The sequence below is a fragment of the Rhincodon typus genome, chromosome 41 (assembly GCF_021869965.1).
Source record: "Rhincodon typus isolate 14 chromosome 41, sRhiTyp1.1, whole genome shotgun sequence".
Lineage (NCBI taxonomy): Eukaryota > Metazoa > Chordata > Chondrichthyes > Orectolobiformes > Rhincodontidae > Rhincodon > Rhincodon typus.
The window spans coordinates 1717680-1731738 of record NC_063372.1 but is presented as its reverse complement, the minus strand read 5'-3'; the positions used below and the strand labels follow the sequence as shown (position 1 = coordinate 1731738).

Genomic DNA, 14059 nt, shown 5'->3' with positions numbered 1-14059 from the left:
TCACCGTAGTCAGGTGAGGTCAGCTGACCGTGTGTAAATTTCACCGTGTTCAGGTGAGGTCAGCTGACCGTGTGTAAATTTCACCGTAGTCAGGTGAGGTCAGCTGACCATGTGTAAATTTCACCGTAGTCAGGTGAGGTCAGCTGACCATGTGTAAATTTCACCACACACAAGTCAGGTCAGGTCGGCCAACCTGTGTAAATGTCACAATACACAAGCCAGGTCAGCTGACCGTGTGTAAATTTCACCATATGTCAGGTCAGCTGACTTGGGTGACCACCTTTGCAGCATAATAGTCCACTTTTTAAGGAAGGGGCCATTTCAAAGAGGCCATGTTGAACAAAGTTTGTAGCTTAAAAGACAGGATATGCCATTCCCAGGCATGACATTAGGAAAGGGTTTGATAGGTCAAATTTCTATATCAGACCCTCCCTCAGCCTTCCTTTTTCTGCACAAATGAGCCCCAGCTTCCATATTTCCTGATAGTTATATTTTCTGCTATTCTGGTACGATTGTGTAAAGGATAAGCTAAACACCAAGCATTCCATGACTCTGCTCTCACTTTTTCTTAGAATCATACTCAGTGACGGGAAGTGATGGCAGCATTTCCACCTCAGTGGCTTCGATCCAGCCACAGCCGTCCACCAGTTCGGCCCCCAGCTCGCCGAGCTCCAAGCGATCGGTAAGCACCTTGAAGAAATGGCTGACCAGCCCGGTGCGCAAGCTCAGCAGTGGCAAGATCGACCGGCAGGTGAAGAAGCTGGAAAGCAAACCCAAGAAGGCGGAACGAAGGAAGAGTGTCGATGAGCGGCGCAGGAGCATTGACCTGGGAATAGTCAACAAAGGGAGTGAAGCTCAAGACGCGGTAAGAAGCCTTTCGTTTCGTCAGAGTTCTCGGGCGTGGCAGGCATCAGAATGCAAGCATCAAAAAATCATATTGAAATTCAAATTGAAAGATGGATAACCACAAAGGCTGCCCTTGTTGCCAGCAGCATGGTAAATACCTGAATTCGGCAAAGCCTATTAGAAACCTTCAGTTCTCCAAATTCACTTTGATAATGCTTTCACCACTTAAAATCTTAACTGTTCTCCTTTATTCTTTCCTGGGATGTGGGAGTGGCTGGCAAGTCCAGCATTTATTGCTTCGTTGCTCCTTGATCTGATTGATTTGCTTGACCATTTCAGAGGGTGGTTAATAGTCAACCATATTGCCAAGAGTCACGCATAAGCTAGACTGGGTAAAGATAGCAGACTTCCTTCCTTCAAGGAACGTAGGAACAGGAGTAGGCCATTCAGCCCCTCAGGCCTTTTCCACCATTCAATGAGATCATGGCTGATCTGTGGCCTAACTCCATTGACCTGCCTTTGGCCCATATCCCTTAATACCAATAGCATTTATTGATCTTAGATTTGAAACTAACAACTGATCCAGCAACCACTGCCATTTGTGGAAGAGAGTTCCAAACCTCTACTACCCTTTGTGTGTAGAAGTGCTTCCTAACATCTCTCCTGAATAGTCTGGTCCTCATTCGCAGACAATGCTCCCTAGTTTTAGAATTCCCAACCAATGGAAATAGTTTATCTATCCTGTCATTTCCTGTTAATATCTTGAAGACTTCAATCAGATCACCCCCTTAACCTTCTAAGTTCTAGGACATTAGTCAATCAGATGGGTTTATATGACAATTGACTGTCATTATACCATCTTCTAGTTCCAAGGTTTTTTTCTGAATTCAGATCGCAACGCTGGGGTTCAAACTCATAACTAGGAACATTAGCCTAGGCATTCTGCATTACTGGTCCCACTCCACCATAACCTTCCTGTTTAGCACCTCTCCTCTGCATCTTCAAGTGCCTCAGTATATTCATAGAATCCCTACAGTGTGGAAACAGGCCCTTCGGCCCAACAAGTCCACACCGACCCTCAACAAATCCCACCCAGCCCCATTCCTCCTATAACCCACCTAATCTACACATCCCTGAACACTACAGGGCACTTTAGCATGGCCAACCCACCCTAACCTGCACATCTTTGGACTGTGGGAGGAAACCGGAGCACCCGGAGGAAACCCACGCAGACACGGGGAGAATGTGTAAACTCCACACAGACAGTCGCCTGAGGGCGGAATCATACATCACTGTGAAGGTATTTCTGAGATGAATGAGGTGGGATTAAAATCAAGCTCTTCTTTTCCATCCTCTGCGTAGTTCAAGCCCTGCTAATCCCAGCGTTATCACAAAGTTAATAATTTTAAAATAAGCACACAGAATTCCCCAGTTTACCTGACTTTCGGACCCAGATTGGCAGAGCGCACAGACCATTCTTCATACTCACTATTTACTACAGGAATTAGACTCCAGCTACTGTCAACAGTTACATACTGTCAGAATATAACACCACTAATTAAAATTCTAATCCCTTTGAAACTCCTGCACATGCACATTCACACACACTCTCACACACACAAACACACACTCCTACACAAATACACTCCCCCTCACCACACTACCCCCCACTCTCACCCACATACTCACCCACACACACACTCACTCTCTCACACACACTCTTTCTCTCACTCACACATACACTCTCTCTCTCTCTCTCACACGCACACACTGTCTGTCACACACACACTCACCCCCACCCACACACTCACCTGCACTCTCACACACGCAGTCTCTCTCTGTCACTCTCACTCTCTCTCTCTTTCTCTCACTCTCTCACACATACACACACACTCTCTCTCTCACACTCACACACACACACACACTCTCACACAAACACACACTCTCACACACACTCTCACGCACACTCTCACGCACAGTCTCACTCACACACATGTGCGCACAAACACACACACACATACACATACACACACACACACACACAGATAGCCATACACTCACTCTCTCACACACACAATGCCTCACACACACATGCATCCACACACATACACACTCAATCACTCCCACACACTCCCTCCCCCACACTCACACGTACTCTCACACACACACTCCCCCGCCATGACGTCCTCCCTCAGATGCTGTCTCTCTGTTCTCTGCAGTCAAAACTCACTTTAAGACTCACTTTCCTTCAGTAGTTGCTGTATGATGTGAATTTAAATTGATAAGTCAGAGATACTTTAAAAGCAAACCAGTCTTTCAGTGCCTCTGCAAATCGGTGCAGGCATTCAGAGATGGCACACCAGGAAGAAACGATCAGATCTGCAAGAATCAATAGAATTTGCGGACAAAGATTAATGAAGTGTGTATGTGTGCGCGCGCATCTGTGGCTGTGAAGGAAATCACATCGTACATCAGCTGCTGAAGGAAAGTGAGTCTTAAAGTGAGTTTTGACTGCAGAGAACAGAGAGATAGCACCTGAGGGAGGAGGTCAAAAGATTTTGCCGTATTTTGTGCCTAGTCCCAAGCTGTTCCATTACCTGAGAACCAGTCACCTGCTCTTATTGAACAGATTTTAATCAAGTAGCTCTATTTTAATATTTTTCAAATCAACCTGTTCAGAGATGTTATAACAGTCATTGGAAGGTCAATAAGAGCAGGTGCTGCACTCCACCAGGTTAACCGCCCAGATGTTGAAGAGAAACAAAAGCCCTGTTGAGACTTTAGCCATAGTATGACACTTGGGTTTCCTATTTTTTATGGCCTTCCTGACTTGCATTCCCACTGTTAATAAGTGATTCCCTTTCCCTCCAAGTCAAGTTCATTTCTAAGGCTACCTGGCCTAAAATTTTATTAATTCATTCCTGGAACGTGAGTGTCACTGGCTGGGCCCAGCATTTATTGCCCATCCCTAATTGCCCCTTGAGAAGGTGGGGGTGAGTTGCCTTCCTGGACCGTTGCAGTCCATTTGCTGTAGGTAGACCCCAATGCACTTAGGGAGGGAATTCCAGGATTTTGACCCAGAGACACTGAAGGAACGGTGATATATTTCCAAGTCAGGATGGTGAGTGGTTTGGAGGGGAACTTGCAGGGGGTGGTGTTCCCATGTATCTGCTGCCCTTGTCCTTCTAGATGGAAGTGGTCGTGGGTTTGGAAGGTGCTGCCTGAGGAACTTTGGTGAATTTCTGCAGTGCATCCTGTAGATAGTACACACTGCTGCTACTGAGCGTTGGTGGTGGAGGGAGTGAATGCTTTGTCCTGGATGGTGTCAAGCTTCTTGAGTGTTGTTGGAGCTGCACCCATCCAGGCAAATGGGGAGTATTCCATCACACTCCTGACTTGTGCCTTGTAAATGGTGGACAGGCTTTGGAGAGCCAGGAGGTGAATTAGTCACTGCAGGATTTGTTGCCTTTGACCTACTCTTGTAGCCCCTGTATTTACATAGCTAGTCTAATTCTGTCTCTGGTCAATGGTAATCCACTCCCCCTGGGCTAACATACTTATGGACAACATTTCCTGTGATGTATTTTGGTAACTTTCCTTGTAACACCCAGCTATGCCCTCTTTTGTTCACTTCTTATTTAATATTTGCTCTGGCATTTATTCATTTTTATCCAGTCTATATCCATGTTTCCGTTTTAGTTGCAAATCTCATAAGCCTGTTCATTTGTGGAAACTCAGCATTTGGCACACTGTCTTTTTATGAGAATTCACTTGATTTGGACAGTTTGTATCTCCTGCTTCAATCATTTTCATGCTGAACCACCAGTTCCATTCACCAATTGTTCAATCCATTTGCTTTACTTGTTTCCATTTATTTGCTTTGTTGCAACTTGTACTTTTGCAAGTGCCTTATCCTTAGCCTTATATTCTGCCTTCAGGCTGAGTGTTTCTCAGCAATAACGTAACAGCAAGAAAAATGTATCAACAGCCTCTGTCAATTGGATTTGGTCAAGGATTCACTCAACAATCCTCTTCTACTGTTGCTGAATCAGAACTTTATTTGCAAATCAATGACTTGGCTTCATTATGGCAATTGACTCAGCAACCTTCAAGTATAACTTAAAGCACCATCTTACACTAATAGAGTTACTGACTTGTGAATATTATAATATGTCACATTACAGAAGCATCACTGACCTGTGAGTATTATTACAAATTATGGTAATAGAGCCACTGACCTGTAAATATATTTTTCTTTCATGGGATGTGGGCATCACGGGCAAGGCCAGCATTTGCTGCCAATCCTTCATTGCCCTTGTACTGAGTGGCTTGCTCAGCCTTTTCAGAGGGCAGTTAAGAGTCAACCACATTGGCTGTGGGTCTGGAGTCACATGTAGTCCAACATTATAGGTCATAGGAATAAATGAGAAAAATAACGAAGTATAAGTTCAAGATATTTTAGATTTTAAAGATATCAAGAGATATGGAGAGAAAGCAGGAATATGGTGTTGAGATAGAAGATCAGCCATGATCCTATGGCTTGAATGGCTTGAAGGGCCAAATGGCCATGCCCTGCTCCTTGTTTTTATGTTTCTATTCAATGTCCATTCCCTTCTGTGCACTCTATGCCATCAAGCAAAATACTTCCATCAAAGAACGAGACTGCAGTCTGTAAGTCTATGGCTTTTTACTTGCCCTGATCAGGACTCAGTGTCTCAGGAGGTCAGATTTTACGAAATCATGCAAAGGAGAATGCAGCCTCAGCTGTAATGAGTCCCAAGGCAACCATTTTCAAATGAGACATTGACGTTTATTTGGAAAGGAACCCCCGATTGGCATGCCTCATTCAATGTTAATGAGCTTGATGAGTTTAAATATTTTAATGTGGACATCTGAGGCTATCTGATGATAATCTTGCAGTCAGTACTTTTGGAAAGTGAAAATACTTTCGATTGAATTTGTTCTATTTAGATTCAGTTTGCAACATGATTGAAACCTTTTGATTTAAGTAGTGATTGATTTTGGTTACATGTTGTAGAGAGCATTTGTAATAAATATGATTTTATAATGTTCTATCATGGGATGTAGGCATTGCTGGCTCAGCAGGATTTATTGCCCATCCCTAGTTGCCCCTTGAGAAGGTGGGGGTGAGCTGCCTTCTTGAACCGCTGAAGTCCATGTGCTGTAGGTTGACCCACAATGCCCTTAGGGAGGGAATTCCAGGATTTTGACCCAGTGACAGTGAAGGAACGGCGATATATTTCCAAGTCAGGATGGTGAGTGGCTTGGAGGGGAACTTGCAGGGGGTGGTGTTCCCATGTATCTGCTGCCCTTGACCTTCTAGATGGAAGTGGTCGTGGGTTTGAAAGGTGCTGCCTGAGGATCTTTGGTGAATTTCTGCAGTGCATCTTGTAGATAGTACACACTGCTGCTACTGAGCGTCGGTGGTGGAGGGAGTGGATGTTTGTGGATGTGGTGTCAATCAAGCGGGAGCTGCTTTGTCCTGGATGGTGTCAAGTTTCTTGAGTGTTGTTGGGGCTGCGCTCATCCAGGAAAATGGGGAGTATTCCATCACACTCCTGACTCGTGCCTTGTAGATGGGGAGTCAGGAGGTGAGTTACTCGCTACAGGATTCCTATTGTCTGACCTGGTGTTGTAGCCACTGTGTTTATGTGGCGAGTCCAGTTGAGTTTCTGGTCAGTGGTAACCCCCAGGACGTTGATAGTGGGGGAATTCAGTGATGGTAATGCCATTGAATGCCAAGGGACGATAATTAGATTCTCTCTTGTTGGAGATAGTCATTGCCTGGCACTTGTGTGGCATGAATGTTGCTTGATACTTTTGAGCCCAAATGTGGATGTTGTTGAGGTCTTGCTGCATTTGGACAGCAACTGCTTTGGTGTCTGAGGAGTCCAGAATGGTGCTTTACCAAAACTAGGTCCAACTGGACCATCGTATTTGTGCCTTTCTAATGGTGGATACAGTCCTGTGGCTGCCAGTATCAACCTGAAATGGAAATGAGTGAAACTCACCTTTAAGATCCACTCCCTCCGCTACCAAAGTTTGGTCACAGCAGCATGTACCATCTACAAGCTTCAATGCAGATTCAGGTTAACGGAAAACACTGACCAGGTTCCTGCTGTTAATAAGACTATTGCTTATTCCAAAAATGAGCTCTAGCCACAGGTAAACAAAACTATGAACTATCAACATATACTCTGCTCCTTGAAACTTTAACATCCTTTAAAACCCCTATACACGCAGACAGACAGACAAAGCAAAAAATTGGTGTTATGAGTAGATAAAGAAAAGTGCTGGGGAAACACAGTTCAGTGGCAGCAGTTCATAGGCTTCAAGAGGTGTTCCTTTGTCTTCCCAAGATCTTCTGTTTATCGATCCTCCTCCAGATTTTCAGTTCTTTAGTGAGGGTCCAGGGACTTACACATTACTTGTTAGTTTCACAGTCACTAATTAGTGGGAACAGCCTCCAAAAAGTGGTGGAAGAAGAGAACTGACTGCGTCCAGACTTGAGTTACTTTGCTGCAAAGATGTAGAGACAGACCCTGCTGCTTCCAGTCCGGAGACCTTCTGCCTCTCTATTGTTTGCATACACCAACTGCTCAGGATCCAATTAGAGTGCTGTCTTCAGGGTTATCTCCCTGCCCCCCACTGCCTGAAAAGTAGCCATGTGTACACAGCACACAGTGAGTTCCAGTCACTAGTTTTTAAAAGCACAGCAATTCCTTTCCTAGTTTTGTTTTAGAAACAATCCTTTTCCCCATTTTATTCCACAATCAAAACTACAGAAAAATCAAACAGTGAAGTCTTTACACATTATAGTAACAGAGTCCCTGACCTGTGAATATTGGGATACATCAGTTGTGGGGCATCATCATCACATTCTGACTGAGTGACTGAGCAAGGACTTTGAACACACTTGAGAGAAGAGTCCCTAACCCAGCTTTTGACCTGATGAAGGCGTTATGCATATGTTGGGCACTCCCTGTGCCAGTATTGGTGCTTCTGGTTTGCCCACAAGGCTGGGCAACAGGGTGTGGATTGCACAAGGTGGTTCACCCCAGTTTTGGAAAATACCCTTCTGCCGTAGCATGCCATTTTTCATTCGTCACACCAGCCATCCTGTAGCTGGTGTAACCAGGTTGCTAAATTGGTGCCACTTTGTGGTTAATTTTGTGCTCAGGACCTATAGCTACTAGAGACTAGATTCAGACTACTTAGCCTCTCACAATGGCCCTGCACATTTGTAATCTGGTCCATAAGCTAACTTGTGGCCCATCAGGAATTGTATTGCAATCTAAAAAAACCCTCGTGCCCTCTTCACCATTACATAGCAGTTTCTGGATGGCACTATTCTGCAGTGCCCAATACAACCAGGGCAGCAGAGGCAGATGGGTGAGAAATCCAGTGGGTGGCATCAACTTACCTGCCTGGCCTCTTTTTCAATGTCAGATGTTCACGGGATGGGTGGAACTCTAAACCATCATCTCCGTCCCTGCTTCTAGCTGGCATCCTGCTGTTGTTGGGTTCTGCCCCGTTTGCCAGTCCCTGCCATTCACTGCCCAATGGACCTCCACCCCAGGAATGTCACTGACTAATTCTGGATAGGAATGTTTGCAGCCAACAGTTCATCAGTCAGGAGCTAGGTTCACCCGTATCCCAGAGAGCCATTATACCAGCCACTCTGAGAATAAACACTGGTGTTAATCTGGTGGTTTCATAAATCGAAAGCAGGACAGAAATTAATGTGTTATTTCCCCCATCAGTTACACATGTTATGGATCAGACCAAACCCCCTCAAAATATATCAAGGAGATAGCCTAGACCTAAACTTTTATCTTATTCAAAGGCAAGTATAAGGTTCTGTGTTCCAGATGTGATTCACTTGGTCCACCACTAGGCTTTAAGAAAAACACACTTTATTTTTAAAACACAGCTAAAATACAAACAAAAAAGGAACAATTGGCATAACTTTAACTCTATCAAAATACTTAACAAAATAATATATTATTTAGCTACTAATCATCAACTTTTCTAATACAGCTGCATCCCATAAACACTCCCTTGGTAAAGGCAAATTCAGCAAAACAGATTTTCCTCACGTGCTATCTCCTCCAGTCCAGGAGAAGGAATACCCACAGAATTGATCTAGTAACAGCAAGAGAACTTGAGCTTTTAGCTGCAGCAGAGAGAGAGCTGTATCTATCTGCTTTAGCAGCCAACTCCAAGTCCTGACTGAAAGCAAAACTAAAACCCTGGGTCTGTGGGAGCCTGACTCCACCCACTCATGCTGCTCTGGTCTAATTTAAAACAAGCACCCAGGGAGCTTGAAGCTGTTTCCCCATTGCTTCTGAAACAGACATTCGGGTGCCACTGTGGCAACCCCTCTCTGCAAGAGAAACAGCACAGATCACATTTTTCTTAAAGGCACAGTACCACCATTTCTGAAGAAGGGTGTAGGCCCGAAATGTCAGCTTTCCTGCTCCTCTGATGCTGCTTGGCCTGCTGTGTTCATCCAGCTCTACACTTTGTTATCTCAGTACCACCTTGCTGCTAGGCATAAATCAAACAGTTTGTGCTAGTTTCTGGTAAAGTATCTTGCAGTACCCAATACAGCCAGTCTATTTGTTGCAGACTGTTTGCAGCAAGTCCGTCCAACCTGTGAGATAATTCAGTGGTGTCAATGACATAGCATGTCAAGGCAGTGAGTGGCTCCTTGTGCCTTTAAATCAGGATCATTGGTAGACCTTAACTGTGTGCCAAATGTAATTCCAATAGAGTCATTTGAATGCTCAATAATTGTAGTACATTTGGCATTGTTTACACAGGGGGTGAGTTCACAATCCAGACCAGGCTAAACAGGTTGGTATTCTACTCATGGGAGTTTAGAAGAATGAGGGGAGATCATAGAATCCCTAAAGTGTGGAAACAGGCCATTCGGCCCAGCAAGTCCACATCAACTCTCCGAAAAGCATCCCACCCAGACCCACCCCAACCCTGTCCGTGTAACCTTTCGTTTCCCATGGCCAATCCACCCTAGCCTGCACGTCTTTGGACTGTGGGAGGAAACCGGAGCAAACCCACGCAGACACAGGGAGAATGTGCAAACTCCACACAGACAGTCGCCCGAGGGTGGAATCGAACCCGGGTTCATGGCGCTGTGAGGCAGCAGTGCTGACCACTGAGCCACCGTACCACCGATTGAGCTATCACCCAAATCTCATCAGATTCTTAAGGGGCTTGACAGCGTAAATGCTGAGAGGATGTTTCCCCTCATGGGAGAATCCAGGACCAGAGGGTATAGTCTCAGAATAAAGGGACGCCAATTTAAGACTGAGATGTGGAGGAATTTCTTCTCTCAGAGGGGTGGAACTCCTTGCCACAGAGAGCTGTGGGGGCAGAGTCTTTGAGTGTATTTAAGGCTCAGAGTCAGAGAGTTATAGAGATGTATAACACGAAAACAGTTTTCAGTCCGACTCGTCCATGTCAACCAGATATCCTGAATTAATCTAGTCCCATTTGTCTATGTTTGGCCCCTATCCCTCTAAACCCTTCCTATACATATACCCATCCAGATGCCTTTTAAATGTTATAATTGTACCAGCCTCCACCACTTCCTCTGGCAGCTCATTCCATACACGCACCACCCTCTGCATGAAAAAGTTGCCCCTTAGGTCTCTTTAAAATCTTTCCCCTCTCACCTTATACCTAGTTTTTGACACCCCTACTTTGGGGGAAAAGACCTTGGCTATTCACCCTATCCATGCCCCTCATGATTTTATAAACTCTATAAGGTCACCCCTCAGCTTCTGATGCTCCAGGGAAAATAGTCCCAGCCTATTCAGCCTCTCCCTATAGCTCAAACCCTCCAACCCCAGCAACAGCCTTGTAAATCTTTTCTGAACCCTTTAAAATTCCTCAACATCTTTCCTCTAGCCGGGAGACGAGAACTGAATGCAGTATTCCAAAAGTGGCCTAACCAATGTCCTGTACAGCCGCAACATGACCTCCCAACTCCTATACTCAATACACTGACCAATAAAGGCAAGCTTACCAAATGCCTTCTTCACTATCCTGTCTACCTGCGACCTCACTTTCAACGAACTATGAACCTGTTCCCCAAGGCCTCTTTGTTCGGCAACACCCCTCAGTATCCTATCATTAAGTGTATAAATCCTGCCCTGATTTGCCTTATCAAAATGCAGCACCTCACATTCATCTAAATTAAACTCCATCTGTCACTCCTCCATCCCATCAAGTTCCCTTTGTACTCTGAGGTAACCTTCTTGGCGGTCCACTACACCACCAATTTTGGTGTCACCTGCAAACTTAGTAACCATACCTCTTATGTTCATATCCAAATCATTTATATAAATGGCAAAAAGCAATGGACCCAGCACTGATCCTTATGGCACACCGCTGGTCACAGGCCTGCAGTCCGGAAAGCAACCCTCCACCACCGCCCTCTGTCTCCTACCTTTGAGCCAATTTTGTATCCAGATTGCAAGCTCTCCCTGTATTCCATGTGATCTAACCTTGCTAATAAGTCTACCATGCTGAACCTTATTGAACGCCATGCTGAAGTTCATACAGACCATGCCCACCGCTCTGCCTTCATCAATCTTCTTCGTCACTTCTTCAAAAAACTCAATCAAGTTAGTGAGACACGATTTCCTATGCACAAAGCCATGTTGACATCAGTCCTTGTCTTTCCAAATACATCTAAATCCTGCCCCTCAGGATCCCCTCCAACAACTTACCCACCACTGATGCCAGGGTCACTGGTCTATAGCTCCCTGGCTTTTCCTTACCACCTTTTTTAAATAATGGCACCACATTAGCCAACCTCCAGTATTCCAGCACCTCACCTGTGGTATCGATGATACGAAGTCGCCACCTAGGGGCCCAGCAATCACTTCCCTAGCTTCCCACAGAGTTCTAGGGTACACCTGATCAGGTCCTGTTTTAAGATGTCCAGCACCTCCTCCTTGGTGAAATGGACACTTTTCAAGATGTCATATTTATTTCCCCAAGTTCTCTAGCTTCCATATCCTTCTCCACAGTAAATACTGACTCAAAATATTTGTTTAGTATGTCACCCATCTCCTGTGGTTCCACACATAGGTGGCCTTGCTGATCTTAAAGGGGCCCTATTCTCTCCCTAGTTACCCTTTTGCCCTTAATGTATTTGTTGAATCTCTTTGTATTCTCCTTCATCCTATTTGCTAAAGTTATCTCATGTCCCCTTTTTGCCCTCCTGCTTTCCTTCTTGAGTATACCCCTACTGCCGTTAATCCCTTAAAGGGATTCACTCAATCCCTGCTGTCTATACCACACATATGCTTCTTTCTGTTTATTGATCAGAGCCTCAATTTCTCTAGTCATCCAGAACTCCCTACACCTGACAGCCTTGTCCTTCACATTAACAAGAACATACTTTCCCTGGACACTCGTTATCTCATTTTTGAAGGCCTCCCCCTTTCCAGCCGTCCCTTTACCTGTGAATAGCTACCCCCAGACAACTTCTGAAAGACAGATACATTCTTGATCGGTCGGGAATCAAGGGTTCCGGGGAAAGGGCACGTGAGAAATGTCGGATCAGCCATGATCCTGTTGAATGGCAGAACATGCTTGAGGGGCCGAATGGCCTACTCCTGTTCCCATCTCTGGTAAACCTGTGGTTCCATTGTGGAAAGGCACAGGTAGGAAGCACGTTATGGGAAATTGCAGTGTGTAACCTCTGGTTTCCTGTGTACTGAATGTAACAAATTGAAGATCACAGGGTGTGCTCCTGTGAATTGGGATCATTCGTGCACTGGGATCTTGGGACCCTGGGATCAGACCTATCTGGCTCCAAATTGAAAGGATTCAAATTGTCATTGTTCCCTTTTTCTTTTGACAGAAGGGCTGGAAGGATGGATCACTGAGCCGCAGATTATCCCGAGATGAACAAACGCCAGCCGTGATTCCGGAGTCACTGACAGCACTTACTGACAACCCGAAGAAGGAGATGGAAGAACAGGATACTGCAGTAGGTCTTCAATGTAATCTTCATCTGTTTTTCTTGGTGGTTAGAGTGGCTTGCATGGACTATGGATCACCCACATCATCAGTCCTGGGACAATCAGTTTCAAACACATCAACAAATGATAAATTGTTCTTACAGGGTCATAAGTAAGGAAAGTGCACAGAATCCCAACATATAAACATGCAAGTTAGGTGCAGGAATAGGCCATGCAGACCATTCAGCCTGCTGTGCCATTGAAAAAGCTGATGGCCGATCCACTCGACCCCAGTTTCTCAGCTCCCCCTCCCAATAACGTTTGATTACTTAAGAATCTCGCTGTGTCTGCCTTAAAAATGAATGACCTGGGCTCCACTGGTCTGGGGAAGAGAATTCCACAGACTCATGATCCTCGGAGAGCAAAGAATTCTCCATCTTAAATGGGAGACTCCACATTTTTAAGTTGCTTCTAGTCTCTTCCACAAGATGATGCAACCTTTCAGCCTCCTGCCTGTCAAGATCATAGAATCCCTACAGGCCATTCTGCCCATCAAGTCCACACCAATCCTCCAAAGAACATCCCACCCAGACCCTCCCCTCTACCCTATAACCCTGCATTTCCTGTGGCTACCCTACCTAGTCTGCAATCCCTGGACACTACAGGGCAATTTAGCATGGTCAATCTGCCTAGCCTGCACATCTTTGGACTGTGGGAGGAAATCGGAGTACCCGGAGGAAACCCATGCAGACACAGGCAGAATATGCAAACTCCACACAGACAGTTACCCCAAAGCTGGAATTGAGCAGCGGTGCTAACCACTGAGCCACTGTGCTGCCCCAATTTTATCAGTTTCAATAAGATCACCTCTCATTCTTATAAACTTCAGTGAATACAGGCCCAGCGCATCCAACCTTTCCTCGTAAGACAATCTCTTCATCCCAGGTATAAGTTGAGTGAACCTTCCCTGAGCTGCTTCTCATGCATTTATATCCTCTCTTAAATAAGGAAACTGAAAAGATACACAGTCCTTCAGCTGTGGCCCCACCGATATCCTGTGCAACTATTGCAAAGCTTTCCCCTTGTAATAAATGACAACATTCCATTTGCCTTCATAAACATGATAGGAAAAATGTTTTGTGGGAAGATCCATCCAATAAGGTGTACCAGAAACAAAAATACTCCTGAAAATA

The 14059-nt window shown here is 45.1% G+C and overlaps 1 protein-coding gene across 1 annotated transcript in view; it reads left to right on the top strand.

Moving 5' to 3' along the window:
* Nucleotides 1–14059, top strand: part of LOC109925033 (rho guanine nucleotide exchange factor 25-like) — a 111736-nt gene that overhangs the window by 32953 nt on the left and 64724 nt on the right. The window contains exons 2-3 of the mRNA XM_048618829.1: nt 573–865; nt 12767–12895. Of these exons, the coding sequence (XP_048474786.1) occupies nt 573–865; nt 12767–12895 (422 nt within the window). The remainder of the gene's footprint in view (nt 1–572; nt 866–12766; nt 12896–14059) is intronic.